A 24,741-nucleotide genomic window follows, 5' to 3' on the forward strand; every position below is an offset into this window, starting at 1 on the left:
GAATGGGGGTGACCGGTCGGCCCGACGCCGCGCCCCGCCCCCATCACTCAGCAGCCTCGGGACAGGTTCTGCTCAAGGAAGGCAGTGCTCTGGGGCATGACACCCGTCTAGAGTCGCCTGTAGCCAAGAGTGCCAACTGGACAGGGATGGCCCGGGGATTGCATGCAGAGCTGTGCCCCGCCTTGGCCCTATCACCCCCGCCCCAACTGTGTAGAGGGAAATGGCCTGGAAGGAGGGAGGGGGGCCCCAGGGACCCGGGTGGTCAGGTTTCAGACAATCTGGGGCTGGGGCGAGCTTGCGGCGGGCGCTCGCTCGGGAGGAACCGCCTGAGCCCAGTCGAGAGCCGCGGGGTCTCCCGAGGGGGTCGGCGAGGTCTTCGGTGCCCCGCGCACTCCCACCGGCGGCGTCCGACGCGGCGGGGCCCTGAGCTTGCCGCCCCGTGCCCCGCGCCCTCAGTGGCTCGAGGGTCGCCGCCGGGCCCTCGGGGCTCAAACCTGGCCCGCGGGGTGCGCGCAGGGCCCGCCCCGTGACGCATTTCCAACCGACAGGAACCGCGGCCCGGGCGGGCGCGCCCCCGACGCCGCGGGGCGCGCGCCTCGTGCACGCGCACCGCCACGTGACCCCGCGCGGGCCAACCGGCGCGTCGGGTTCGGGGATAAAGCGCGGCCCCGCGAGCAGTTGCGGCGGGAGACGGCGGGGCCGAGAGCGTGACGCGCCCGCTCTGCGCTGCTGCCTTCGCCTTCGCCCTCGCCGCCGCCGCCGCGCGCAGCCATGTCCGAGGAGAAGCCCAAGGTAAGCGCCACGCGCCGCCCCCGGCCCGCCGCCGCGCCGCCGCGCCGCCGCCCCCGGCCCGGCGCGCCCACCCCGCGCACGGGGGCGCTCCGGGGCGCACGGCGCTCCGGGGGCGCGGGGCCCGGGGGCGCGGGGCCCGCGGCGGCGTCCGCGGCCTCCTGCCCCTCCCCCCGGGCCCGCGGCGCGCCGCCCGCCGCTCCCCTCCCCCCACGCCCTGCCCCCACCGGCCCCGCCCCGATCCGCTGGCCCCGCCCCGGGCCCGTCCCGTCCAGGCGCCGCCCCGCGCCTCGCCCCGGCCCCGCCCCAATCAGGCCCCGCCCCCCGCGAAGCCCCGCCCACTCAGGCACCGCCCCTCAAAGGTCCCGTCCCGGGCCCCGCCCCTCCTGCCCCGCCCCGCCCCGCCGCGCCGCGCCGCGGCTGCAGCTCTGGAATCTGGTTCCCATGACGGTTGCTGCTCCGCTCCAGGGTCCGGGCCAGACCCATTCCTCCTGGCCCCTTCCCGCCGCGGTGACCCTTTGCCGGGTCTCCTTAGGAGAAACCTTCCCAGCCGCGTCTCGGCTTACCGGTCCCCTCTCTGGGGGCGTCCAGCCCACCCCTGGACCGGAGGGCGGGGGAACAGGAGCCCCCGGCCCCACTGCTCCCTGCACCCTCCGCCGCCCGCCCGCGGGCTTTGGGGGAGCCAGAACGCGGCTTCGCCTCCCCAAAGCCAGTTTCCAGCGCTGCGGCTCTTCCCCAGAGTGCACCGCCCCGCGGCCCGACGCCCTCCTGCCAGGGGCCCGTGGAGGCCTTCCTCGTGTCCAGTTCCGACCCGCCTTTGCTGGGAATGCATGCCCCTCTCCCCATCTTCGCCACTTCTGTTAAATAAACCTTTCCCCAGTGGGGGGGGCTGTGCCTCACGGACACCCGCTGTCGTCTGTCCCTTTGTCCTGAGACGCCTCTGGGGGGCGGGGGGACCTGGGCAGTGCCTCCTGGCCCATGTCGGGGTTTCTTTGCTGTTTGAGGTTCTTAGGGGCCCTGTGTCAGAGGAGGATGTTAGGACCTGTTGCGCTCCTCCCATAATCTGGCTCCCTCTTCCTGCCCCCACTGCTGCCTCTGCAGCCTGCACCCCTGCCCTGTGGCATCTCCTCGAGACAGACTGCCTCCCAGGAACCAGGGCTGGCTCTTCTTGACCCTAAACAAAAAGCAGCTCCAGAGGGCTGCAGTGACCCGTGAGTGTGTGCATTGAGGCTCCCGGGACAGCCCTGTTGGTGCATCGGCAGTGAAGGAACAGACAAGTCCAACTTCAGGAGGAGGACACTGCACTGTCACCAAAGACACTATCCACTAAGTAAAAACACAGCGCAGAGAGCGGGAAACAGCCAGCCCTCTATCTGATAAGGAAGTCCTAACTGGCATCAGAGAGAGCTACATCTCAGTGTCAGGCCAGGGCTAGGGCAGTGGCAGCCTCTGTGGCCCTGAGGGAGGGTCACTGTCCATCCGTCGGGGCAGGAGGGAGGCCCTGGACACTGCTGTGTGCACCAGGCTCCTACTGAGGGTCAGGCGCCGAGGGACATCGCACTGGGCTGGCCTCTGGGGTCGACTCTGCCCCCCAGGGACAGACGTAGGGGGTCAGGGCTGGGCCTATAGCTGCCTAATGCTGCTCACTTCTCGTCCAGGCACTGCTCTGGGCCGAGCTGCTCAGGTTATAGAAACTTCTAGCAACCAGAGCCCCCCCCCCACCGCCATAGGCGTTGGTGGTGGGATGCCAGGGAGGGAACCGGGGGAGGGGACTGCACCTTAGAGTGTGGTGCTCCCACAAAGCTGTGGGGTCGGGGACTCTGTGCATGTGTGTCCCATCACATGTGACCATGAGCATGGCCCACCCTTCCTGAGACGCTTCCTGGGCTCGCTCATCCTGGGTTCCCCTGCTGCAGCCATCACTCTGACATGCTCAAGTGGGTCTCTGGCCTCCGGCGAGGACAGCAGCTGGTGAGCCCTCGGAGCCCTGTGGCAGCGAGTCCCCGCCCTGCCCAGCAGGCTGAGGCTCAGGCTTGGAGGCCATGCTGTGTCTTTGCAGGAGGGGGTGAAGACCGAGAACGACCACATCAACCTGAAGGTGGCTGGGCAGGACGGCTCCGTGGTGCAGTTCAAGATCAAGAGGCACACCCCACTGAGCAAGCTGATGAAGGCCTACTGCGAGCGGCAGGTGTGTGCATGCGCTCATGTGTCTTGTGCACATTTCCACTTGTGTTCTCACACGTGCAGTCGTGTGCATCCACGTGAGCATGTGCCTATGCATATGTGCTTACCCATGTGTGCATGTGCTTATGAGCACACATGCATGCACGTATATGTGTGCTCATGCATGTGCAGTTGTATGCTCGTGCATATATGTGCTTATGCATATATATGTGCCCATGTGAGTATGTTTTTGTATGTGTGCATGCTTATATATGTGTTCATGTGCATGTGTGTTCATGTGTGTCTTATGCTCATGCATATGGGTACCCATGCATGTACCTGTGTGTCTGTGTTTGTGTGCTTGGGTGAGTGTACATAAATCCGTGCCTGTATGCATGTGCATGTGAGCTTCTGTGCACGTGTTTTCATGCGTGAGTGTTTGCGTGTGCCCCTGCATGTGTACATCCATGCGTGAGTGTGCTTGTTTGTGTGTATGCCCTATATGAGTGTGCTCGTGTATGTGGGTGCCCTGTATGTGTATACACATGTTTTCATGTGTGCCTGTGCCTTGCATGTGTGCTCGTGTGTACGATCGTGTGTGCACGCCTACTTGCATTTACTCTATGCATGTGCATGTGTGCCCGTGTGTGCATAAATGTTCTTGCATATGTGCCTTGCATGTATGCATTTGTGCGCTGTGTGCCTATGCATGTGTGTGCCCTACACGTGTGCTTGTGTGTTTATGTGTCTTCATGCATGTGTGCTCTTGTGGGCTCATGTGTGAGTATGCCCTCTTCAGTAACCCTGCACTTGGCAGCCTGTTCCCTTACTGTGGGGGCTATGCTCTTTGCTGCTCCTGCCTCCTGTGGGGGTAAGAGCACTGCCTTTCCACAGGTGGTGTCTGCCCTGACACACCCTGTCCCCTCTGCACTTAACTTGCAGATGTCTGGGGGCCACCAGCTAGAGACTGCTGGGCTGGTAGGAGGCGGTGTGGTTGGCTCCCTGGGAATGGAAGGTGCTGGAAGGGAGGGTTCTGACGTGCAGGTGTGGTGTCTCGGGAAGCAGGTGGTGGGGAGGGGAGGGCCCATCTTGGATGGTCCAGCAAGTGTGCGGGGCTCTGATTACTTTCTGCCCAAACACGGGACAGACTGCAAACAGGGACCAGGGTTTTTATTCTTTTAGGGCTTGTCAATGAGGCAGATTAGATTCCGGTTCGACGGGCAACCCATTAACGAAACAGATACCCCAGCCCAGGTAGGAGGGGGATGGCTGGGCCCTGTGGTTCTCTTGGTGGGGCTCCTGGAGGGACTGAGTGGGCTTGGGAACCTTCATCAACTTCGTGATGGCCGCTGGTCATCCCTGGGCAGGCACAGCTTCATGGAATCTGTAGTCACATGTGGAAGCCCTGGGTGACAGGACAAGGCAGGAGAGAGCATACCAGTACATACATGCCTGCATACAAGAACGCAATGCAGAAACATGCCCACAACACATGAACAGACACACAAATGAGTGAACACATGTGCACACACATTACTAGTACACGGATGCACAAGCACCCATGTGCAAAGGCTCACAAGATGCAGGCACCCACACAAATGTGAATACGTATGCACACACACTGTACACATAAAAAAAATGTACATACAAACACCCATATGCATACACTAGCCCACAACACAGACATGTACTCAAATGAACATATGCACACATACAATATGCACGTGAACACACCTACAGTATACCATGACAGCTTGCACATATGCTCGTGATGCATACCCATGAACATGTGCATGCATGTGTACACAGACAACTCGTGAACACAGACACATGAGCATACACATAAGCATACATGAATACATGGGCACACATGCACACCTGCCCATAATACACTCAAACACGTGTGCATGGACACAACATATGAACGTGAGCACACATGAAGCATGTGAGAGCATATTTGTCACTGCCAGCCCTGTTCTGGGGTAGGCCCTTGCTCCCTTGGCTCCATGAGGGGTGCCTGGGCCGGGGAGGCTGGGGGCTCGCTCTGGTGGCTCCTGTGTTGTCAGTCTTGGGGAGCCTGGGTGCGTCCTGCTCTTCTGTCGGGTCCCAAGCTTCCGGTATCTTTCCTGTTTACACATTTTATCTTGGGGCTGGCCATGCTGCTGTCTCAGGTCATCGCAGCTCAGGCTGGGGACCCGGGCCTCTGAGCATTTCCCTAGCCCTCTTTCATGATTTGTGTGGGATAAGCTAGGACGAAGCCACCTCCCTCTCTTCCGCTCAGCCACTCTTTCCCGTCTTGGCCAGGCTCCACTCAGTGTGGGAGGAGGCAGGGTGGGCAGGGCTGTTGGAGTAACAGGCACTGACACCCCCCACCCACTGTCCTGTCCGCAGCTGGAGATGGAGGACGAAGACACCATCGACGTGTTCCAGCAGCAGACAGGAGGCCGGCATGCGCCCTGCTCGCCCGTGGGGTGCCACCTGTAGGGACCTGCCCCCTCGTCTCCATTCTCACCTTTGCTGCTCAGTAGTGACCCGTGCCCAGCCTTTCCTGGAGTGTGTGCGGGACCAGGACTCACCGCCCCCTGTGCCCCCTCCCCGTTGCCGGAGCTCTGCCCAGGGTGGCGGTGTGGGGGCTCGCTCCTGTTCCCTTTGTGGCCTGGACACCCCCTTCTGTGGTGTGCTGGGCCAGCTCTGCCTGCCCTGCTTCTCCATGTGGACAGCCGACAGCTGTGCCCCAGCGGCCGTGCCGTGTGGGTGGGGGGTGGGCGCAGTCTGCAGTGCCGAGTGTGGGAATGATGGCTATGAGTGGGGGTCCCATGGCCCCCCGGGCGGAGGCTGGCACAGCAAACTGCCTTTGCCCTTTCCTAAGCCCCAAGGAAGTGGGCGGCTGTGCTTGGCTCTGGAGCCACCGTGATGGGGAGCCCTGCCCCCCGTCAGTGGCGGAATGTTGGGCAGAGGGTGGGCTCTGCTCCTTCTGGTGCCCCAGACCCTGGCCCCTGCCCGCAGACCCCCTGCCACCCCGTTCCGACTTTACAGGATGGTGACTCAGCCTGCTTGACCGGGCGTGGCCGCGTGGCCTCTGGGCGGCCGCTCTGTTCTTCCCACTGGAAACAGTAAATATAGTTTGGTATTCTGTCTCCGTGCTCCCTCACTGCATCGGGGTACTGCCCACTGCGCGGGAAACGTGGGCCAGATAGCAGTTGCTCACCAACAGGTAAGTTTCTGGCAAAGCTGGGTGACTCGAGTCCGCGGAGCCGTGCCACGCACCTTGCGCACCGTGTTTCCCATGGAAGGCGCCTTGCCCTCTCCCTTCATCAGTGGGGTGGACAGCTCATTAGGCTAGGCTGGGTCTGCGAAGCTTGGGGTAGGCCTGTTTGCCGGCTCAGCCTCGTATGTGGGTACTTTCCTGCAGCTGGGACCATGCTGAGCCACCTGCATCCCGCATTGACTTCGTGGGGGTCATCGTGCAGGGGAGGGGTTGGAGTAGGTGCTGGGGAACACGCCTTGCACTCCTGGGGCCTTGGACTGGGCAGGGGAAGACTGGGAAGCTCCCAGGACCTTGAAGGGCACACAGCCCTAGGGCTCTCCGGGCCACGCCCCACCCACTGCCCTGAACTATGAAGGGCAATCTTGAGCCACAGCCCAGGCTTGGAAGGGCCCTTTTGCCCCGGAATCCCCATGCTGGAGGGCTGCAGGGTGGGGAGCTGGGCCCCGGGGAAGCCCTCCCAGACTCCAGCGTGCAGGCCCTGCCACACGGTCAGCGCTGCGGCGGGTGAGCGGACTCCCAGCAATCAGGGCGCTCCGGGGCCACCCTCTCTCTCTCTCCCTTACCGACCATGCAGGGGTCGAAGCCGGGGACGTGCTCACTTCCTCTCCTATCCACCCTCCCTCCCCCCCCCCCCCCCCCCCCCCCCCCCGCACCATACCTCCCCGCGTCTAGAACGTCCCCTTTCCCTCCCACCTAGCTCACTTTCCGTCCAGCACGGCTGGGAACTCCCGGGAAGCAGCCGAGCGCCCTGGGCCCGCCCCTCGTACGGCCCCTCTCCGTGCACGCGCGCGGCTCGCCTCCAAGCTCCGCGTTACGCGTGCGCAGCCTCTCCGCGCACGCGCACGGCTCGCCTGCAGGCCCCGCCCCGCCCGCCCCGGCCGGAAGGACGCGGCGTCCCGGCGGCCGCCCGGAAGCTGCACGGGGTCGGGTGGGCGCGACCGGCGCTGAGGAGCGAGGCTGGCGCCGCTGTTGCCCGAGCATGGCGGGGACGGCGCTCAAGAGGCTCATGGCCGAGTACAAGCGTGAGTCCCGCTGGCCGGCCGGCCCGGCGCGGGCGGGTCCCAGGGCGTGGCGCGCGGCGGCGGGGGACGCGGGGCCCGGACAGGCCCGACGCGCCCGCTCGTGCGCACGCGCACACGGGCCGCGCCGAGACACGTGCACGCCACGTGCACACGGGGCAAGCCCGCAGCACACGTGACCCGAGGCCGCGCACACAGCACGGTCCGCACGCGTGTGGTGCCTGTAGCCGGTATGCATGCACGGCCCGTGTGCGCACGCGTGGCTTAGGGCCAGACTGTAGCAGGGTGTTGCAGGCGAGTCATGCACGCGTGTGGCCGCAAGAGGCCACGCTGGCTGAGAGTACGGGCCTCGCACACGTGCACACGCACACGCGTCATCGTGTGATGGGGCGCGGGAGAGGCCGACTCCGTCCCGGCGCCCCTTCGCTTGGGCCTGCGCCGTGGCCTGGAGAAGAGGCGCCCGCGGCGGGGCTGCGGGGCTCGTGCTCTGGAGAGCTGGCATGCAGCTGCCCCCAGGGGCCAGCCGTCACCCCCAGCCTGGCGCTGTGGCTCCTGGGCTGCACCTCTTAAGTGTCCCGCAGGCGTGACTCTGCTTACAGAGGGACAGGCCGGGCCGGGCCTGGTGCCCTCCTGGCCGGCAGCGCCCTGAGTGACCGCCTGTGCCCAGCACCAGGACTGAATTCTGCCAGTGGTAGGAGGCCAGGGTGTGTCTCTCTGAGACATCGGGCAGGGACAGGGATGGAGAGGACAGGAGGGCAGGGGATGGCATCGGCAGGTATAGGACGGGTGTGGGGGGTCAGGAGCAGGGGGGACAGTGGTGGGTGCGGAAGCCCTGAGGGTGGGCACCTTTGTGATGTCATTGACGGGTGACTGCTGGGTACAGGTGTGCCTCTCGGTCACCCTTTCCGTTCGGGGGTTGTAGCACAGACTCAGGGGACATCAGAGGTGGGGCTGGACTGGGTCCGGATTCTGTCCCGGAAGTGGCTCTGTCCCCAACACTGTTGGAGGTTGAGGTGCAGACCCAAGTCTTGTGTGTTTGTCACTTTGCATGTCACCCCACTCAGAGGGTCAGAGATATGTTTTCCGGCCCTGGGAGAGAGGGTGCAGGAGCGGGCAGGACCAGGCTCAGTTTTCTGGGGCTGCAGCTCAGCCTTCAGTGCCCCCGTGGCCCAGGTTACAGCCCCCCCAGCCTGGCCTCACTGCCACTTCCTTCTTCCAAGGGCTGGCCTTCGTGTGAGCACTGCCAGCCCAGCAGGACCTGTGCCCTCCTTCCCAGGTAAGGCCTCACTGGGGAGCTGCTGGGCCCAGGCCTGGCGGTGCCCCCCGCCGCCCCTGGTGCCGCCTCAGCCTCTGTCCAGTGGAGGCCTTCCTGAAGGGGGCCCGGGGAGCCCCGCGGAAGCTGGAAAGTCAAACCACAAGGGCCCCTCCAAGACCAGGAGCCAGGAAGGGACGGGCACCTGGGCCCAAAGCAGCTGCCGCCGGTCAGCACAGGGTGTCCTCAGTCTGCCCGCCTTGCCCCCCACCTCCCCCGCTTTCCTTGAGTGGCTGCAAGCCTCATCACGGGGTCCAGTGCACACCTTCCACCTGTGAGGAGCATGCAGAGCTCGCAAAGAAACCAGGGCCCGTTGAGGGGGCTGCTGGGAAAGGCCTTGTGGCAGCTTGTGGCCGTCCTGGCGCCTCCCTCAGGCACGAAGGAGAAAAATGGGAGCAGGACCTCACGCCCTCTTCAGGCGACAGGGATGAGTGGTGAGGGTCATTGGGGGGGCTGGGCCAAGCCTTTGCCCCTCAGTGGAGGAGAGGCCCCAGGCCAGCGGGGTGTACCCTAGGGGCCCCGGGTGCCTCCTGTTCGTGAAGACAGCCCTGATGGGCACAGCTGCCCCGACAGCAGGGCCAGGCAGTGCAGGCGCCCGAGGAGCAGCCCCGTGCAGGGAACTGGTGGTCAGGGCCAGAGAGATGGGCCTGAGGTGGGGGAGGGGGCGCTTGTGCTGCATGCGGGTCTCCTGCACCGCATGTCACCCGAGCTCCGCCAGGGGTGATCCCTGAACATAGAGCTGGGAGTAAGGCCTAAGCACTGCTGCTGTGGCCCCCAAAGGCTCCCCCTCAAATAAAAAGTGAAAGAATGGGCTGTTTTATTTTTTTAATTAAAATTTATTTTACTTGGCTTATTACTGGCTTTTTTATTTTTAAATTTCCATTAAAAGCTCATGGTCTGGGGGGCCAGAGAAATAGTACAATGGGTAAGGTGCTGGCCTTGCACACATGTGGCTGACCTGGGTTTGGGCCCCAGCATCCCATATGGTCCCCAAAGCCCCACCAGGAGTAATTCTAAGTACTGCTGGGTGTGGCTAAAAAAAAGAAAAACCAACCCAAGAGCCTCTTTAATGTCACTCACCCCCTGGCCCTGCCCTGCTCATTCTCTGCTAAATCTCTGAGGAGATGCACGTCAAGCGGCTAAAATCCACAGAAACAACAGCAGTGGCTGAAACCGTTGGGAGGCTGGTGAGCCAAGTGCCCCGCCCGCTGCCTCCATGGCCACTGCAGCTGCGGCAGCACCATCACTTCACTGCACACCAAACTGTCACGTCAGGTTCTGGGCCAAGAGCTCGGGGGTCTTCTCAGAGTCAGGGTGCAGTCTCCTCGCCATGCCCACCTCCCAGTGGCCTCGGTGGCCTCGACCGTAGATCCTGAGGTCTCTGGGGTGCGAGGACTGGCTCCTAACTCCTCAACGCTGACTTCCCCAACGGGGCGTGGCAGGCTAGTGGGGAGAGAAATGGACGCTGAACTGACACACAGCGGCATGGAGGGAAGCCAGAGACAGAGCCGACCGAAGCCTTCCACGGGCCCTGCGTGGGGCAAAACATTTCCACATTAAAAAATGATTTTTAAGGGGGCTGGAGCGATAGCACAGCGGGTAGGGCGTTTGCCTTGAACCTGGCCGACCCGGGTTCGATTCCCAGCATCCCATATGGTCCCCTGAGCACTGCCAGGAGTGATTCCTGAGTGCATGAGCCAGGAGTAACCCCTGTGCATTGCCAGGTGTGACCCAAGAAGAAAAAAAAAAAAAAGATTTTTAAGAATACTTTTTAAAAAAGCATGGTGTGACTTTAGCTCCCAGCAGTCAGCTTCTGAGTTCTGAGGAAACTGGCTTTTTTTGGTGTGTGTGTATGTGTGTGTGCTGCCCGATCTTCTGGGCTAGAGACATTTTGGATGGTTCCACCTCTTCCTCACTTCTCTCCTGGGGTTTCTCAGAGACAGTGCTGGCCTGTGTAGTCATCTGAGCTTCTACACATCCTCCATCACATCTGGGGTTGGGCTGTTCGTTACGTATTGAGAAACCGTTTTTTGTTAACGTCTTCATCTTCCGAGGTAATGCAGATAGTCTGCAGAGTTCTGCGCTATAGTGTACTTCCAGTGTACTTCAGCGTTAGATTCCTTATTTTCTGAGTTTCACCTGGGAATTGTTGAGTCCTGTGAGGAATAGACAAGCCTCCATCCGTGGCTCCTTTTGGGCCCCCAAGATGTAGATTCCAGTAATAGTTCTGGCAAGTCCCCAAACAGCAGGGGAAGGCACCAGGATGGCCATCAGCGCCTCCCAGCCTATTCCTCTCCAGTGTCTCCATCCAGCCGTGGTGTCTGTCCATGCCAGACCTCTGGAGAAGCCCACGGGCCAGCAGCAGGCCAGTAGCAGAAGCTGCCGCATGGCTAGTCGCGCCAACTCCATACCGTGCTTTGGGAGCTCAGGAGTGTCTGTGCTCGGATTGCTGTGCCTCGTATATGGCAGGGCCCTCAGACAGTGCTGGCTGCACTGGCCCATGGACCATCCTCTATATTTTGGCAGGTTGTGTTTGTCTTTACCCAGCATCACCAGATGTCTCTGCGCATGGTAACCAGTTCTGCCTTCTTGCCGTCCTCTAAACTTCACTTGGTATCTCTTGAAGTGTGCCTTATTCTTTTAAACTTACTTCCTGGGCTTTGGGCCACACCTGCTGGAACTCAGGGCTCACTCCTGAGTAAGTAAGGCTCTGCTCTCATGACTCACTCCGTGAGATGCTTGGGACCATATAGATTCGGAAATCAAACCGGGTCGATGGTATGCAAGGTTGTGCCCTCCCTGCTGTCCTGCTGCTCGGGCCCAGGAGCTCACTGTATTCTTGACTGCCTGAACAACCCCCATCCTGTGGTACCGACCAGCGCCTGCAGCTAGAGCTCTGTGACACTCTGCAGCTACCAAGCAAAGGAGCAGGACAGTTCATGGGCGCAGGCTCATCTGAGCATGTTTACGGACCTCTGTGCCCACGTCTGTTTGTCCCAGCCCTTGGCTTCGGATAGAGGCAGTTTCAAAGCTGGGGACCAGTGACTGCAGGTGGGGGATAGTGGAACTTGGTGGCTGGGCAGGTGTGGGAGGGAGGTGGGAAGGAGGACTGAGCCCAGAGGTCACTGCCAGGACCTTTGCGCTGTGACCGTCCTTTCCCACGGCTGGCTCGGTTTCTGTTTGCACTGAGGCAGCTGTCGTCCTTTCTGGTGTGGGGGGGGGCCTGGCTTGTCCGTCACTCACCTGGGGGACCGGTGCTTGCCTTCTCAGTAGATCCATCCCAGGCCCGCTGGGTCATTCTCGTGAGGGCCCGCTGTGGCCTTGTACCCTCGCTGTGTACTTGTACCCTCGATGTGTACTTGGTGTGTCCTGGGTTCAGAACACACTCAGGTGTCTGTCTGGCAAGGTGTCTTCACTGTGCCGTCTGCTAACCACATTGGTGGGCTTCTGGTGTTGGGGGCCTTTCAACTGCACCAGGATCCCAGGGCCCTGTAATGGCTCTTGGCCAGCTGGGCCAGGGGTCCCCAGGCTACTCTGGAGGCACTCATGTTCGGGTGACCCTGGGGTGCCACTAGTGCTGACTGAGCTGTGAGTTCTCTGCCTCTCTGGTGGCTCTTGTCTCCTCTTCCTGTGCCAGCTGTCGTCGTGACACAGGCCAGCAGTGGTCCCCCCGTCTGCCCACCGCTGCCTCACAGGGCTCCCGGCCCTTTTCCTCAGCAAGCCCTGTTTTCCTTCAGGGACATTCTCTTGGTGATTTCCTTTTGGTCTGGGGGCCACACCTAGCAGTGCTCAGGACCATGGGGTGTCGGGGATTGAACCTGGGTCTCCACGTGTAAGGCCAGTGCTGCCCTTCAGCTCTCTCCTGGCACGTCTGCCCGAGCGTCCCTCTGGCTCTTCCCCAGTGCTCGGGCTTTGCCCGGGCCCCCATGATCTCGTGGCCAGAACCTCAGCTGCTCCTGCACTTTGTGCCCTCAGCTCCTGCAGCTTGAGTCCCTGCAGCGCCTGCGCGGGCCCTGGGCATCTGTCACCTCCCGCCTGCCTGGGGTCCAGGGCAACTGTTGAATCTTAGCAAAAGATGGTTGGTCTTGGCCTCTGCCTGCTTCTTAGGGTCCAGCGTTGCTCCTGTCCTCCGTGGCCCCGGGCTGCCCTCCCTCAGCGAGCAGAGCACTGGACTTCAGGATGCACCGTCCCTCCTCCCCCCTGCTCAGGCTGCTCCCTGCCCCCACACCCTGGGCCCGTGCCCCCACTGCCCTGGGCTGCCTTCCACCTGGTGCCCACATGTCATGGCCCCAAATGTGGCCCACTGCAGAAGGAGGGTCAGGCATGCCCACTCCGTCCCCACCACAGCTCTGGTCTCATCCATCTGCGACCACCTGAAGGTGACCTCGTTGCCCCTGTCCCTCGGAGCACTCCCCGTTGTAGCCCCACCCCCGTGCCTGGGTCCCAGCAGCCAGCGCCCACCGTTTGCCTCCGGCCTGTCTTTGTGTCCCCAGAGTCTCTTGTTCCTCTGTGCCCTGAGCTGCTTTCCTCAGCCTGCACTGCCCTCCCACATCCCCCCAGTGAGCCTCGACTCCCCCCTGCGATCCGTGTCCTCCCCAGCCTTGACTCTTGCCTCGCCGGGCTCCTGTCTGCTCTGCACTGACTGCCCCTGGGCCTGTTTCCTGCCTCAGTTCAAAGTCCTGGTGTCCCTGTCTGGGCTAGGGTCATGGGCTGGCCCAGCCCTTCGCCCCACTCCTCCCGTCTTCCCTGTTGGGGAGCACGTCCTGGGATGGTGGGTTGGAGGCACGAGAGGATGGCCGCCCTGTCGGGGAGCACGTCCAGGGGATGGAGGCGGGAGGGGATGGCTGCCCTGCTGGGGAGCATGTCCTGGATGGGGGGATGGAGGAGGGAGGGGATGGCCGCCCTGTCGGGGAGCGCATCCAGGGGATGGAGGCGGGAGGGGATGGCTGCCCTACTGGGGAGCATGTCCTGGATGGGGGGATGGAGGAGGGAGGGGATGGCCGCCCTGTCGGGGAGCGCATCCAGGGGATGGAGGCGGGAGGGGATGGCTGCCCTGCTGGGGAGCATGTCCTGGATGGGGGGATGGAGGAGGGAGGGGATGGCCACCCTGTTGGGGAGCACGTCCGGGGGATGGAGGCCAGAAGGGATGGCTGCCCTGTTGGGGAGCATGTCCCCAGGTACTGGGCCCTGCCTTTGGCCACCTCAGCCCCCAGACTGACCTGCTGCAGCCCTGCTGCCCTCCCAGGTGGCCCTCGCAGCCCTCAGTGCTCATCAGGCCCTGAACTGTGCCCTCCATCTGACATGGCTCTGGAAGCTATAGGGACCTTATCTAGACCCCCGGAGTCCGGGACAGGGACTGTGACTGGACTGGAACAAGCACTTGGTCACTTAGCCATGGGGCGCATGGTGCCTTGGGGCTGCCCGGTGCAGGTGGTGCCTGCCGTATGGCTCCTCTCGGCCCCAGGGAGACAGTGGATCCCAGTGCCCAGAAGCCAAAACAAAGGGTAACAAGCAGATGGCACTGGGTAGTCACTGTCCAGGACGTTCCACCACTCCCAGGGGCTCTCGTGCCTCTCCTTGACCTCCTCTTCACCCTGGCCTTTGCCGCTGGACACCTTGTGTGTTTGCATCTGGTTACTCAGGCTGGTTCTGCTATTTCTAGAACTTTCTCTGAACAGAGCCAAGCAGCAGGGGGCCTGTCCACTGGACTCTTTCTTGTGGCCTTGTGCTCTGGGGAGCGTGTCCAGGCCTGTTCCCTTGGGCCTCTGGGCAGTGCTGCCTCTTACGGGGGCGACATCCAGTTTCATTTCCTGCTCGTGAACACTGGGCCTTTCCACTTCGTTCTTTGGAGTCAAGTGGTTTGGACATGACCCTTCGCATTTGTGGGGGCTGAATTTTCCCTTTCCTCTTAGGTCTAGTCTTGTGACTTTGTGTTATTTGTGTGTGTGTGTGTTGGGGCGGGAGTGGTCATGGCAGTCTCTCGAGAGGGGCCTGGGCATTCCATTTACACAGACTGGGCCTCAGCTCCCTGGGCTGCCTTGCTGTAAATTGTCCTGTTACGATGTTACTAAACGTTCTGCTCTTTGTCTTGTAGAACTGACACTGAACCCTCCAGAAGGAATTGTGGCAGGTAAGATACTGACAGGAGCCTCGCTGCGTGGTCTCTGCCCAGGTCACCGTCACCTTTGGATTTACAGTGTGGCGCTGCTTCTTCCCTGCAGGCCCCATGAATGAAGAGAATTTCTTTGAGTGGGAGGCATTGATCATGTAAGTGAGGGGGTGGCATTTACGTTTCTTGTGGTGTGTGTATGTGTGTGTGTGTATATGTGTGTGTTCGTGTGTTGGGGGGGAATGGGACTGCGGCTCTTCCCAGCTCCTCCCTGATCCACTGATCCCAATGGGTAGAGGTTAGCCTGGTCCCCAGCATCACGTGTTCCACGGCCTCTGACAGTGCCGCAGGGAAGGCCTCACATGTGTCCAGCCCTGGCCCTGCCAGCGGTCACTCCTGAGAACTTGGGTATGGCCCAACTCCCCCTCCTTCCAGGCCTCCCAAGAAAACAAAACAAAGAAAATGTTTCATTCAAAATTAATAAGGTTGAGTCACATGTCCATGGAGCTGGCTCCCGGCTTTTGGGTCCTGTGGTGGTATGTGGGCTCTGTGCGGGGGCGCCCAGTGGACGCCTCCATCCATGCTGGAGTTACAGAGCCATTGGTTGTGGGGGGCTGCACCAAGCACCACCAGGGGTGGCCCCAAAACCAAGATCAGCAGTCACAACATACTCATGTACACACACACACTCACAGAACTCACACTTTACACTGACATAATCACACGGTCCTAAAACACATTCACACTTACACATTCAGATACACTAACACACACTCTCCCACTCTTACACATACCGACACAATAACAGAACACTCAGAGAAAACTCACTCTTCCACATTCACACACGCTAACAGAATCACTCACAAAACACACTCATACACTCACTCTCAGACTCGTACATTGACAACAGTTACACACAAAACACTTTCACACTCATAACACACTATACAATCACATAAATCGCAATTCACGTGTATTCACACGCATTCCATCCCCATTTCACACTGACACACTCACATGTGTTTGGCGTCTTGGCTATATGGCTGCTTTGGGGCGTTGCAGAGCCCGGCCTGGGCAGTGGGGCTGTCCCTGGTGATGGGCTGCCCTCCTTGGCCCGTGGACACGTGCCCGCTGCGCCGAGAGCGTGTGAGGGCTTGTGCGGTCACAGTCGGCTGCCGGGAAGAGCTGCATGTGAGCACAGCTGCGTCCCGCCCGAGTCCACCCCCCCCCAGCACACATGCCGCACTGGGTCCTTCTGTCCCTGTGCTGTGGGGTGGCCGGGCCGCCTCTCAGGTGGGACTTGGGGACAGGCTGCGGGGGAGGGGCAGTCGGACAGCGGGTGGGGAGGTGGGCAGGGTCAGACAGCACTAGGCGGAGCAGGGTGCAGGGAGGCACCCCCTCCTCTCACGGCTGGGGGGCAGGAGGGATTGTGCTCGCTTCGTCCCTGTGCCCCGTCTAGCTTCTGGATCCAGGTAACAGATTGGAAGCTGCACAGCCGGGCGTGGACATGGAACAGGGCGTGTTCACCTTCCCTGGGCTGCTGCCCTTTGCTCTAAGGCAACGGGCTTCGCTCCTGTCTGTCTCTGCCATGTTTCCTCCCGGTTCATGGTGGGACAGGCCTGGGGGATACCCTGGAAGGGCACTCGAGCCTCCAGCCGGCTTTCCATGTGTTTGTTGTTCCACAGTTGGGAGCATGTTCCTGGCTCTCGGTAAACAGAGAGTTAAGCCTGTGTGGAGGCCGTCTCGAGGGGCCGGGCCTGTCTCTAGGCCGAGCGCTCATGTTTGAAGAAGGCTTTGCCTCACTGCGGAATTCCCCGGCCCCCCGAGCCGCTGCCTTTGTGGGTTTTGGTTCTGTTCCAGGCCCTTTCACGAGCAAGCGGCCGTTCACAGATGGACCGAGCACTGCACATCTATTAAGGAATTAAGTGTCCTCCCGGGTCTGCCTCGCCCCTCTGTTCCGGCACACAGCTGGGGGGTCTCCCTCCTGCCTGCCGGCTCCCTTCCTCCCCTGCTTTGTGCCTGGGGAACCCAGGGGGGCCTAGAGTGAGTGTGGTGGAGGGAGGGAGGCGGGGAGGGTGCAGCTGCCTGCTTGCAGTGTCAGAAGCTGCTTCCACGCTCCTGCAGGGTCACTGCGTACATTTCTGCCCTCGGAGCCTCTGCCCTCAGTGTGCCTCTACCCTTGGAGCCTCTGCCCTCAGTGTGCCTGTGCCCTCGGAGCCTCTGCCCTCAGTGTGCCTGTGCCCTCGGAGCCTCTGTCCTCAGTGTGCCTGTGCCCTCGGAGTGCCTCGACCCTGGGAGTCTCTGCCCTCAGTGTGCCTCTGCCCTCAGAGCCTCTACCCTCAGAGTTCCTCTGCTGTCAGAGCTCCTGCCTTCAGATTGCCTCTGCCCTCAGATTGCCTCTGCCCTCAGAGCCTCTGCTCTCTGAGTGCCTCTGCCTTTCAGCACCTCCGCCCTTGGAGCCTCTGCACTCGTGTGGCCCCAGTTCTCTTGGACTCATGGATTCCCAGCACCTCCCCGTCAGAGCAAGGACACGTGTGTCCCTCAGGAGCTCACGTCACTGCTTTCTGCCAGCCTTGGGGGCTGTGTGCTGTGGGGCACTGTCCTTTCAGCCCGGACTGGAGAGAGGTGACAGTGTCATGCAGCTAAGATGGCGGAGCCCAGATACTTCCTTCCCATGTCAGAAACCCCTTAACCCACACCCAGGGCCCCCAGGGCCCCCAACAACCCCAGCCTCTGCCGGGGGTTGCCCTGTGCTTCCAGTTTCCTTACCTGCCCACCAGCTGTGCTCCGGAACACGCCTGGGGCTCACCAGTACTTTCACCCCAGTTTCCCACCCACTGTGCCAAAACACGCATGGGAAATAGCCACATCTGTGTGCACGCGCACACACACACACACCCACAGAGGAAGTGGTCACATCTATGCACCTACAGCTGCATTTGTGTACACACAGAGAAAGTAGCCATCTCTGTGCACACACAAGTAGCCACATTTGTGCACACTCAGAGAAAATAGCACATTTGCACTGTGTGTACACACACACACACACACACACACACACACACACACACACACACACACACACAGAGTCAGGATTTGGCTTTCCTAGGAGTTTTTTTCTTTCCGAGTTTGTTTTGCTTAATCCCTTGGGTTCCTTTTAATTTTCTGTGGACGGCAGCATTTCCATGGTTCTCTCTCCTTGGAGGCCTCGAAGTGGCTGGGCCATGTGGAGTGCGGGTCACAGCAGGCCTTCCGTCTGGGCCCATTGCTGGCCCTGCCCTGAGCTCTGGGCCGCAGGAATCTGGTTGGAGCTCACTTCTCCGTGGCCAGTCCTGCTCTCCCTCGCCCTCCATCCACTCGGCTGCGTCCACGCTGGGCTTCTCAGTCGCCCCTTTCAGGCCGGGTGCTCCTGTCCCTCCGGGAGTAGGGCCTCTGCCTTGGAGCTGCCTTCCTGGACCCCCGCAGGCGCACTGGGCCTGGGCCATGGGCAGTTGGCAGAGGCCGGGAAACCCTTGTGCTCTGATCTGCCCGGTGGTCCCCGAGCCCTGGGGTTCCTTGGAGCTTTCTGCCAGCTGTGGCTGAGGAGAGGCAGCGGGTGGGAGACCTCCACACTGGCGGTGTCGCGGGGAGGGAGGGGCCCCATCTGCTGGGACGCTCCTGTGTCTGTGCAGGTGTCCCTGAGGCTGCACGCGGGTGAGTGTCCGGTCCGCTCTGCCTCTGCCGCCCAGGAAGGCGTGAGCCCGTACCCATTGCTCCTAGGCTAGGTCGTCTGCTCGTGTGTCAGCATAGGCTGCGGTTTCGTGTCTGCCCTCTCGTCTCCTGAGCTCTGAGGACAGATCCCGCCATGTCGCTGTGTTGTCTGGGGTCTGCCGCCACTTTGGCTTTGGCCCTGCAGGCTGCCTGGTCCCCCTGCACCACCCATCCTGTGTCCCGGGGGCCAGCGGAGCCCTTGGCCTGTGCCCTCCCAGTGCCTGAGCCCGTCCCCCGCTCTCTGTTCTCCCCAGGGGCCCCGAGGACACCTGCTTTGAGTTCGGGGTATTTCCTGCCATCCTCAGCTTCCCCCTGGACTACCCGCTCAGTCCGCCCAAGATGAGGTTCACCTGTGAGATGTTCCACCCCAACAGTAAGTGCTTCTGTGGCGGCGGGCGCCCGGCTTCCCCTCCGCATCCTGCTTCTGCTGGCTGAGAACGAGAACCAACCTAGGTCCCCGCCACAGAGTCAGGAGGCACGAGCCCAGGCCTGAATCCATGTGTGAGCGCTGCGTGTCATGGCGGGGGGAGGGCAGGCGACCCTGGGGACCTTTCATCCGGGCCACGCTTTCCTTCCCGGAAGTTTCTTGCTGGAGTGACTATTTGGCAGTGGTGACGTCGAGGCTGAGTTTCTAAGCTGTGGTCTGAGTTGGGGGCGGGGGGGCTGCCGTGGCCTCGTGAGCTGGGGTGCTCGGTGAGAGTGAGTTGGGAAAGCAAGGGTCCAGTGCCGAGGGACTGCTGGCCGTGTAGAGAGTGGCAGGGGCAGGGGCAGGGCAGTGGGGCTCAGGCAGGCAGGGGCACGCGCGACTCTTGCTGTTTTGGGGTGTATCCGGTGTGGGGCACAGGCATGGGATGCCTGGGGTGGACAGAGGGACACTGCCTGCAGGGAGGGGCCTGTCCCTGGAGTGGGGGTGTCCACAGCCCACGGACTGCCCCGTGTCCCCTGACCCCCATATCCCCTCTGTCCACCCAGCGCAAGCAGGTCGCAGGCTTCAGAGCTCAGGTGTAGGGTAACTCTGGGCCCCTCTGTCTACCCCGGGTCTTCCCCTCGGATGCAGTGGCCTTGCCTGTACCTGTACCCGGAGAAGCCCTGGCAGCTCCTGGGAGCCAGGGAGCGACTAGCCTTCCCGTGACAGACTTTGTCAACGTTTGTTCTAGTCACTTTAGTGCCAGAGTGTATGGAATTGGGGTGCGATTCCCTGCACCCCCAGGGGTCCCCCTCTCTGCTCATGTGTGCCCCAGAGAGCTTCGACTCGGGGTGGGAGCCAGCCAGCTGAGTGCTGGTCCTGTCATCTGGCTCACGGTGTCATGTGTCCCCTCCCTCCACTCTGCTCCCTGCTTGCAGTTCTAGCTGTGTTGCAGCGTGTGGCATGATTGCTCTCCTCAGAGCTGCAGGGTTGCGGTGTGCCGGTGTGCTCAGGCGTGCCTTGGCCCTGCATCTGCCCCGACTTGGGTCTGTCTCCCTGTCCTGGCTCCTGTCCTTCTCTGTCCCAGCTCCTTCTGAATGAATGAATGTTCGTGTTTGGGGCATAGATGCCAAGGAGTGGGGTTGCTGGGTCCTGTGGAAGCTCTGTCCTTACTCTGATGAGAAGTCCCCATGCTCCTTCCCATAGAGGCTGGACAATGGATCCCCACTAGGTCAGGGCGGCTCCTTCCCGCCCACACTGGCTGTTTCTCGTCCTATTGGTCTGTGCCATTTGCACTGGCTCGAGGTGGCAGTTCGTGGTCATTGTGACTTGTGTTTCCTGATGGCCTGTGATGGTGACCGCTTTCCTGACAGAGGTCCGTCTGTCTGTCTCTTTGTTCACTCTCTGTGGGGGACTTAGCAGGTGCTGGGGATCTGCCCGGGCCAGCCTCGACACCTTCCCTGCTGTCCTGTCTCTGACCGCCCCTTGTTTCCTGGAGGGTGCTGGGTTCTTCCACCCTGGAGGTGTCGCAGTGCTGTGTCTCTGCTGTGTGTGTGTCTCCCGCTCAGTCGGGTATCCGCTGCTCTCACAGGTCAGGACTTCCGTTTCTGGTTTCGTTTTCCCTCTGGGCTCAGGTCAGTGACAACAGCTATGACAGGGATGCAGGAGTCTGTGTGTGTGTGTGGGGGGGGGGTCACACCTGGTGGTGCTCTGGGGTTCCTCCTGGCTCTACACTCAGGAATCACTCCTGGGGGTGCTCGGGGGACCTTACAGGATGCCGGGGATGGAACCTGGCTGGCCTTGTGTGGCGTGTGAGAGTCCCACCCTCGTCCTCAGTGCAGGTTCTGGTCCTGTCTGTGGACCTTGGGTCTACCTGGTGACAGGGACCCTCGGTCTTGCAGTGCAGCTGTCCCTGACCTTGTGAGACTGCGTGAGACTCACTGGGCCGGACCTGGTGGGGACAGAGGCCCACCTGGCTTGCCCACCTGTGCCCGGGGCTGTCGCTGGTCCTGCCCCTCGGACTCATGTGGACACAGTGCCACCCGCCACACATCATGACCCTGTGAGACGGCTCTGGGGCCTCGCTGCCTTCCACCTAGTGGAACTTTCCAGAAGGCTGCCCCGGGCTGCCTCTTGCCCAGCTGTGTGCTCTACCCCTCAGTCTACCCGGACGGCCGCGTGTGCATCTCCATCCTGCACGCCCCCGGTGATGACCCCATGGGCTACGAGAGCAGCGCCGAGAGGTGGAGCCCAGTGCAGAGTGTTGAGAAGATCCTGCTGTCGGTGGTGAGCATGCTGGCAGGTGAGCGCGGCAGGTAGGCCGGGCCCGCCCCGCCCGCCTCTCCCAGCCCCACCTGTGCAGGGACCCACGGTGCCCCTCCCCAATTCCCTGAGCTGGTGCCAGTGCAGGGCCACTGTGGGTTGTGAGGGCAGGCTGATGTGGGTCGGGTGGGGGCCACGGGGCACGTGGCCTCTCCTTCGACCTGTCCCCTCAGTGTGCGCCCGGCTCTCCCAAGGGACCAGCCTGTGCCTCTCCGCCTCTGTTCTGTCCTGCCGGCCCTGGCCACAGCCTGCGTCCTTTATCTGGGGGAGGTGAAGGCAGCATTGTGGGTGGGTGACTGCTTGGCCGTGTCCCGTGTCCTGTGGCCCTGGCGGGTGGACTGGGCTGTGTCCTGTGTCCCGTGGCCCGTGGCCTGGGTGGCGGGTCAGGCCTTGGTGCTGGCTCACCACCATCCCTCTCTCCCTCCAGAGCCCAATGACGAGAGTGGCGCCAATGTGGACGCGTCCAAGATGTGGCGTGACGACCGTGAGCAGTTCCACCGCGTGGCCCGGCAGCTGGTGCAGAAGTCACTGGGACTGTAGGCGGTGCCCGGCACGGGGTCTGCGGCGCCCAGCGGCTGCCCCCGCCCGCCTGAAGGGGCCTTGCCTGCGCGGGCGGCCCTCCTGGCCCGGAGCCTCACAGGACGAGACTTGTCCCCGCTCCTGGGGTTTCCAAGCAGGTGCTCTGCCACCTGGGGCCCGGACGTCAGTTCCAGCTGTCACAGGCAGTGCGGGAATAAACGCTCGGTGCCCTGTGCACGTCCGAGACGGAGCCAGAGACGCTTCCAGGTCGTGTTGTGGCCCAGGACCTCTGCGTCAGGGAGGCCTGTGGGCAGCGCAGATGTGGCTCTGCCCAGCTGTCCAGCCTCTGGGCTGTCCGGAGGGGAGAGGACAGTGGCTGGGACCACCGGGCAGGCTCGCTCCAGGCCCTCCTGCCAGGCAGTATTGGCGGTGGACCTGCTGGGGCAGCAGCCTGGGGAAGGGGCTGAGGTGGGCGGGACTGTCTTGGGGGTCCTTTCCAGTGGGTGGGGCCCACCTGGGGGTCGCCCTCGGTCCACATGTCCCACCCAGCTCGTGTCTGATGTGAGGGAGGGTTGAGGCGTGGCCTGAGCCATGAGCCCCTCGCCCAGGAGACCCGAGGGAGGGACCGCCACCTGCTGGCTGTGAGGAGTGTGTGCCAGCCACGTGCCTCCTGCCCCAGTGTGGGCGCAGACAAGTCACCGACCTCTGGCCTGTGCCCTCGGGAGTCCGACAGTGCTCGCACCACGTGTCTGCCTGTGCTCTATGCTCAGGAGATGCTGCTGCCCCTCCTGCCTCAGCCCTCAGAGCTGCAGGGGGCTGCTTGGGACGGGCTCCCCAGGTGGTGGCTGCCCGGGGGCTCGGCACCAGCCCCCCGCTCCACGTGCTCCGATCTAGGCTCTGCTGGGCTGTGGGCATTGCCGCCCCAGGGCAGGTGCCTGGGCTGGTGTGGGAAGGGCCGGTGCAGGGCAGCGTGCCCACGTCCACCCCAGCCTGCCTCCCACGGAGCGGGAGTTTGCAGGGATCCTTCATACCCTCATGCCCATGTCCACTCTCATGTCCCCCATGGCCAACCGCCGCGCCCACACCTGGGTTCACACCTGTACCCCAAGTCCTCCACCATGTCCACACCATGTCCACACCATGTCCACATACATGTCCTGAGTCTGTCCAGCCATGTCCGCTTTTATTCCTTTTTTTTTTTCCTTTTTGGGTCACACCTGGCGATGCTCGGGTTACTTCTGGCTCATGCACTCAGGAATTACTCGTGGCAGTGCTCGGGGGACCTATGGGATGCTGGGAATTGAACCCGGGTCAGCTGCGTGCAAGGCAAACACCCTCCCCGCTGTGCTATCGCTCCGGCCCCCCACGTCTACTGTGTCCCTAGAATCCACCCGTGTCCACACTCATGACCACACCTGTGTCCCCTAGCCCACCTCCCATCTTGCCCACACCCATGTCCTGAGTCCGCCCACCCCACCCACGCCCGTGCCCACACTCCCCGGCACCCGGTCTGTCCTCCCTGTGCGTCCCAGGCTGGGCCTGCGTGCAGCCCTGCGCCTCTCTAGGTGGCCTGTCTGGGTGAGGCCAGCGCACAGGAAGTGGAGGCCCCTCCTGCCCTGGGCTGCCCCCTAGAGGCCTGGAGCCCCGTGTCTGCTGCTTTCTCTCTACGCCGCCCTCAGTGACACCGTGGGACAGTGGGAAGTGACGTGAGCAGTGGTGTGGACAAGCAGGTGGCCATGGTGCCCGTGTGCCGGGGGCCCCCAGACCCATGAGGGCCTCAGCCACACTGAGTGTTCCCACCCGCAGTGACCGGCGTGTGTGAGGGCCTGGGGCATGGGCCTGCTGGGTGGGGTGTCCAGTGTGAACCCTTGGGCCCACAGCCTCGCCAGGACCATGTGGCCCCTCATTGCCGCCGCCCTGCAGGCTGCTAGTGTTAGTCCTGTGTCGCCGTAGGAGTTCACGGCCACTGGCCTCCCACCTTGGCAGCTGGAGCCACTCCTCCCTGGCCCTCCAGGGAACCCCCATTTCGTGTTGGGCAGTTTCTGGGGAAACTGCCTACCATGGCAGGCGGCATGGTAGGTGGGAGTGTGGCCTGCTAGGGCTGCGGGGACGCCTTTTCTGGAACCTTCTGAGGAGGTGCCCGGAGGAGCAAAGCAGGTCTGGGTCCTGAGACCCTCTAGCTATGCCCGGACCACTGATGACACATGTCCCACTCACTAGGCTCCTCAGAACCTTCCCGCAGGCTTTGGGTTGTGACTGTAGGGTCAGGGGCACCAGCCGTTTTTGGGGGTCAGCCGAGGATAGGTCCTCTCACAGCCCCGGGGATGGGCACACCCTGCCCCCTGCAATCCAGGTCCATCAGACGCACACCCCTGGCACCCTGGCTGAGAGTCCATCAGACACCCGCTTCCTGGCAGCTGCACTTGGGATGCGTCAAGCGCTTCCCCGTCCCTGAGTGAAAGTGCTACTGTGGGCAGCAGTGGGCTCTGACCACCTGCGTAGCCGCCTGCACACGTGCATCTCAGGGAGCCCATGTTAGTGCAGACTGCGTCCCTTGGGCACACGCAGGGACACACTGCTTCCCGCCCAGCTCTCTGTACTTGGGCCCTTGCTTCCGTGCACCCCCACGCCTCAGGGCTGAGGAATGTGGTCCAGTGTGGGTGGCGGGTGGGCCCCATGTTACCCCCTGGGAGGGGTAGCTCGGAGGGTACACATTCTCTGGCCTCCAGCTCAGTGCCACCCTCTGCATATGGCCCTGGTGGCAGCAGTGTTCTCGCCTGATGTGGCCCAGCCCCGCACAGAACACCCCACCCCGCTGTGGTTAGACTTGAGTGCCTTCCCACGGAACGGGTCGGTAAAGGTGGAAATTGGATACTCGGTCAGCTCTCAGGAAAGTATGTAGAGACAACCAAGGGCATATGCGAAAGAGCAAATCCTGAGTCGCTGGCAACTCGGATTGCGATTCACACGAGCTATAAGTCAAGTCATGACAGTTCAGGCTTGAGATGGGCTTTGGATTCTCTCACTCTTGGGGGCCACACCTAGTGGTGCTGGGGCTTACTCCTGGCCCTGCCCTCGGGCTGC

At 62.2% G+C, this 24,741-nt stretch overlaps 2 protein-coding genes across 3 annotated transcripts; both read left to right on the top strand.

Annotated features, from left to right (window-relative positions):
- The first annotated feature begins 607 nt into the window (after nt 1-607).
- On the top strand, nt 608-6,089 carry SUMO3 (small ubiquitin like modifier 3). Of its 2 annotated transcripts, XM_055124885.1 has the most exons (4): nt 630-792; nt 2,849-2,977; nt 4,135-4,206; nt 5,344-6,089. In XM_055124885.1, the coding sequence occupies exons 1-4, from the start codon at nt 772-774 to the stop codon at nt 5,434-5,436; spliced, it is 315 nt and encodes a 104-aa protein (XP_054980860.1). In that variant the 5' UTR covers nt 630-771; the 3' UTR covers nt 5,437-6,089. The 2 variants fall into 2 exon arrangements, with proteins under 2 accessions (XP_054980861.1, XP_054980860.1); XM_055124886.1 differs by lacking the exon at nt 4,135-4,206 and having other exon boundaries at nt 608-792.
- A 994-nt stretch (nt 6,090-7,083) lies between these two features.
- On the top strand, nt 7,084-21,913 carry UBE2G2 (ubiquitin conjugating enzyme E2 G2). Its single transcript, XM_055124884.1, has 6 exons — nt 7,084-7,242; nt 14,646-14,681; nt 14,773-14,818; nt 18,665-18,783; nt 20,978-21,118; nt 21,566-21,913. Exons 1-6 carry the CDS (start codon nt 7,200-7,202, stop codon nt 21,676-21,678), a joined length of 498 nt encoding a protein of 165 aa, XP_054980859.1. The 5' UTR covers nt 7,084-7,199; the 3' UTR covers nt 21,679-21,913.
- Nucleotides 21,914-24,741: the final 2,828 nt, after the last annotated feature.

This window comes from Sorex araneus, chromosome 2, assembly GCF_027595985.1.
Source record: "Sorex araneus isolate mSorAra2 chromosome 2, mSorAra2.pri, whole genome shotgun sequence".
Lineage (NCBI taxonomy): Eukaryota > Metazoa > Chordata > Mammalia > Eulipotyphla > Soricidae > Sorex > Sorex araneus.

Coding starts and splice junctions, on each gene's coding strand:
- UBE2G2 (XM_055124884.1), top strand. CDS start 7,200: ATGGCGGGGACGGCGCTCAAGAGGCTCATGGCCGAGTACAAGC. Junction 14,682..14,772: donor TCCAGAAGGAATTGTGGCAG/GTAAGATACTGA, acceptor TCTTCCCTGCAG/GCCCCATGAATGAAGAGAAT. Junction 18,784..20,977: donor TGAGATGTTCCACCCCAACA/GTAAGTGCTTCT, acceptor TCTACCCCTCAG/TCTACCCGGACGGCCGCGTG.
- SUMO3 (XM_055124885.1), top strand. CDS start 772: ATGTCCGAGGAGAAGCCCAAG. Junction 793..2,848: donor TGTCCGAGGAGAAGCCCAAG/GTAAGCGCCACG, acceptor GTGTCTTTGCAG/GAGGGGGTGAAGACCGAGAA. Junction 2,978..4,134: donor AGGCCTACTGCGAGCGGCAG/GTGTGTGCATGC, acceptor TTATTCTTTTAG/GGCTTGTCAATGAGGCAGAT.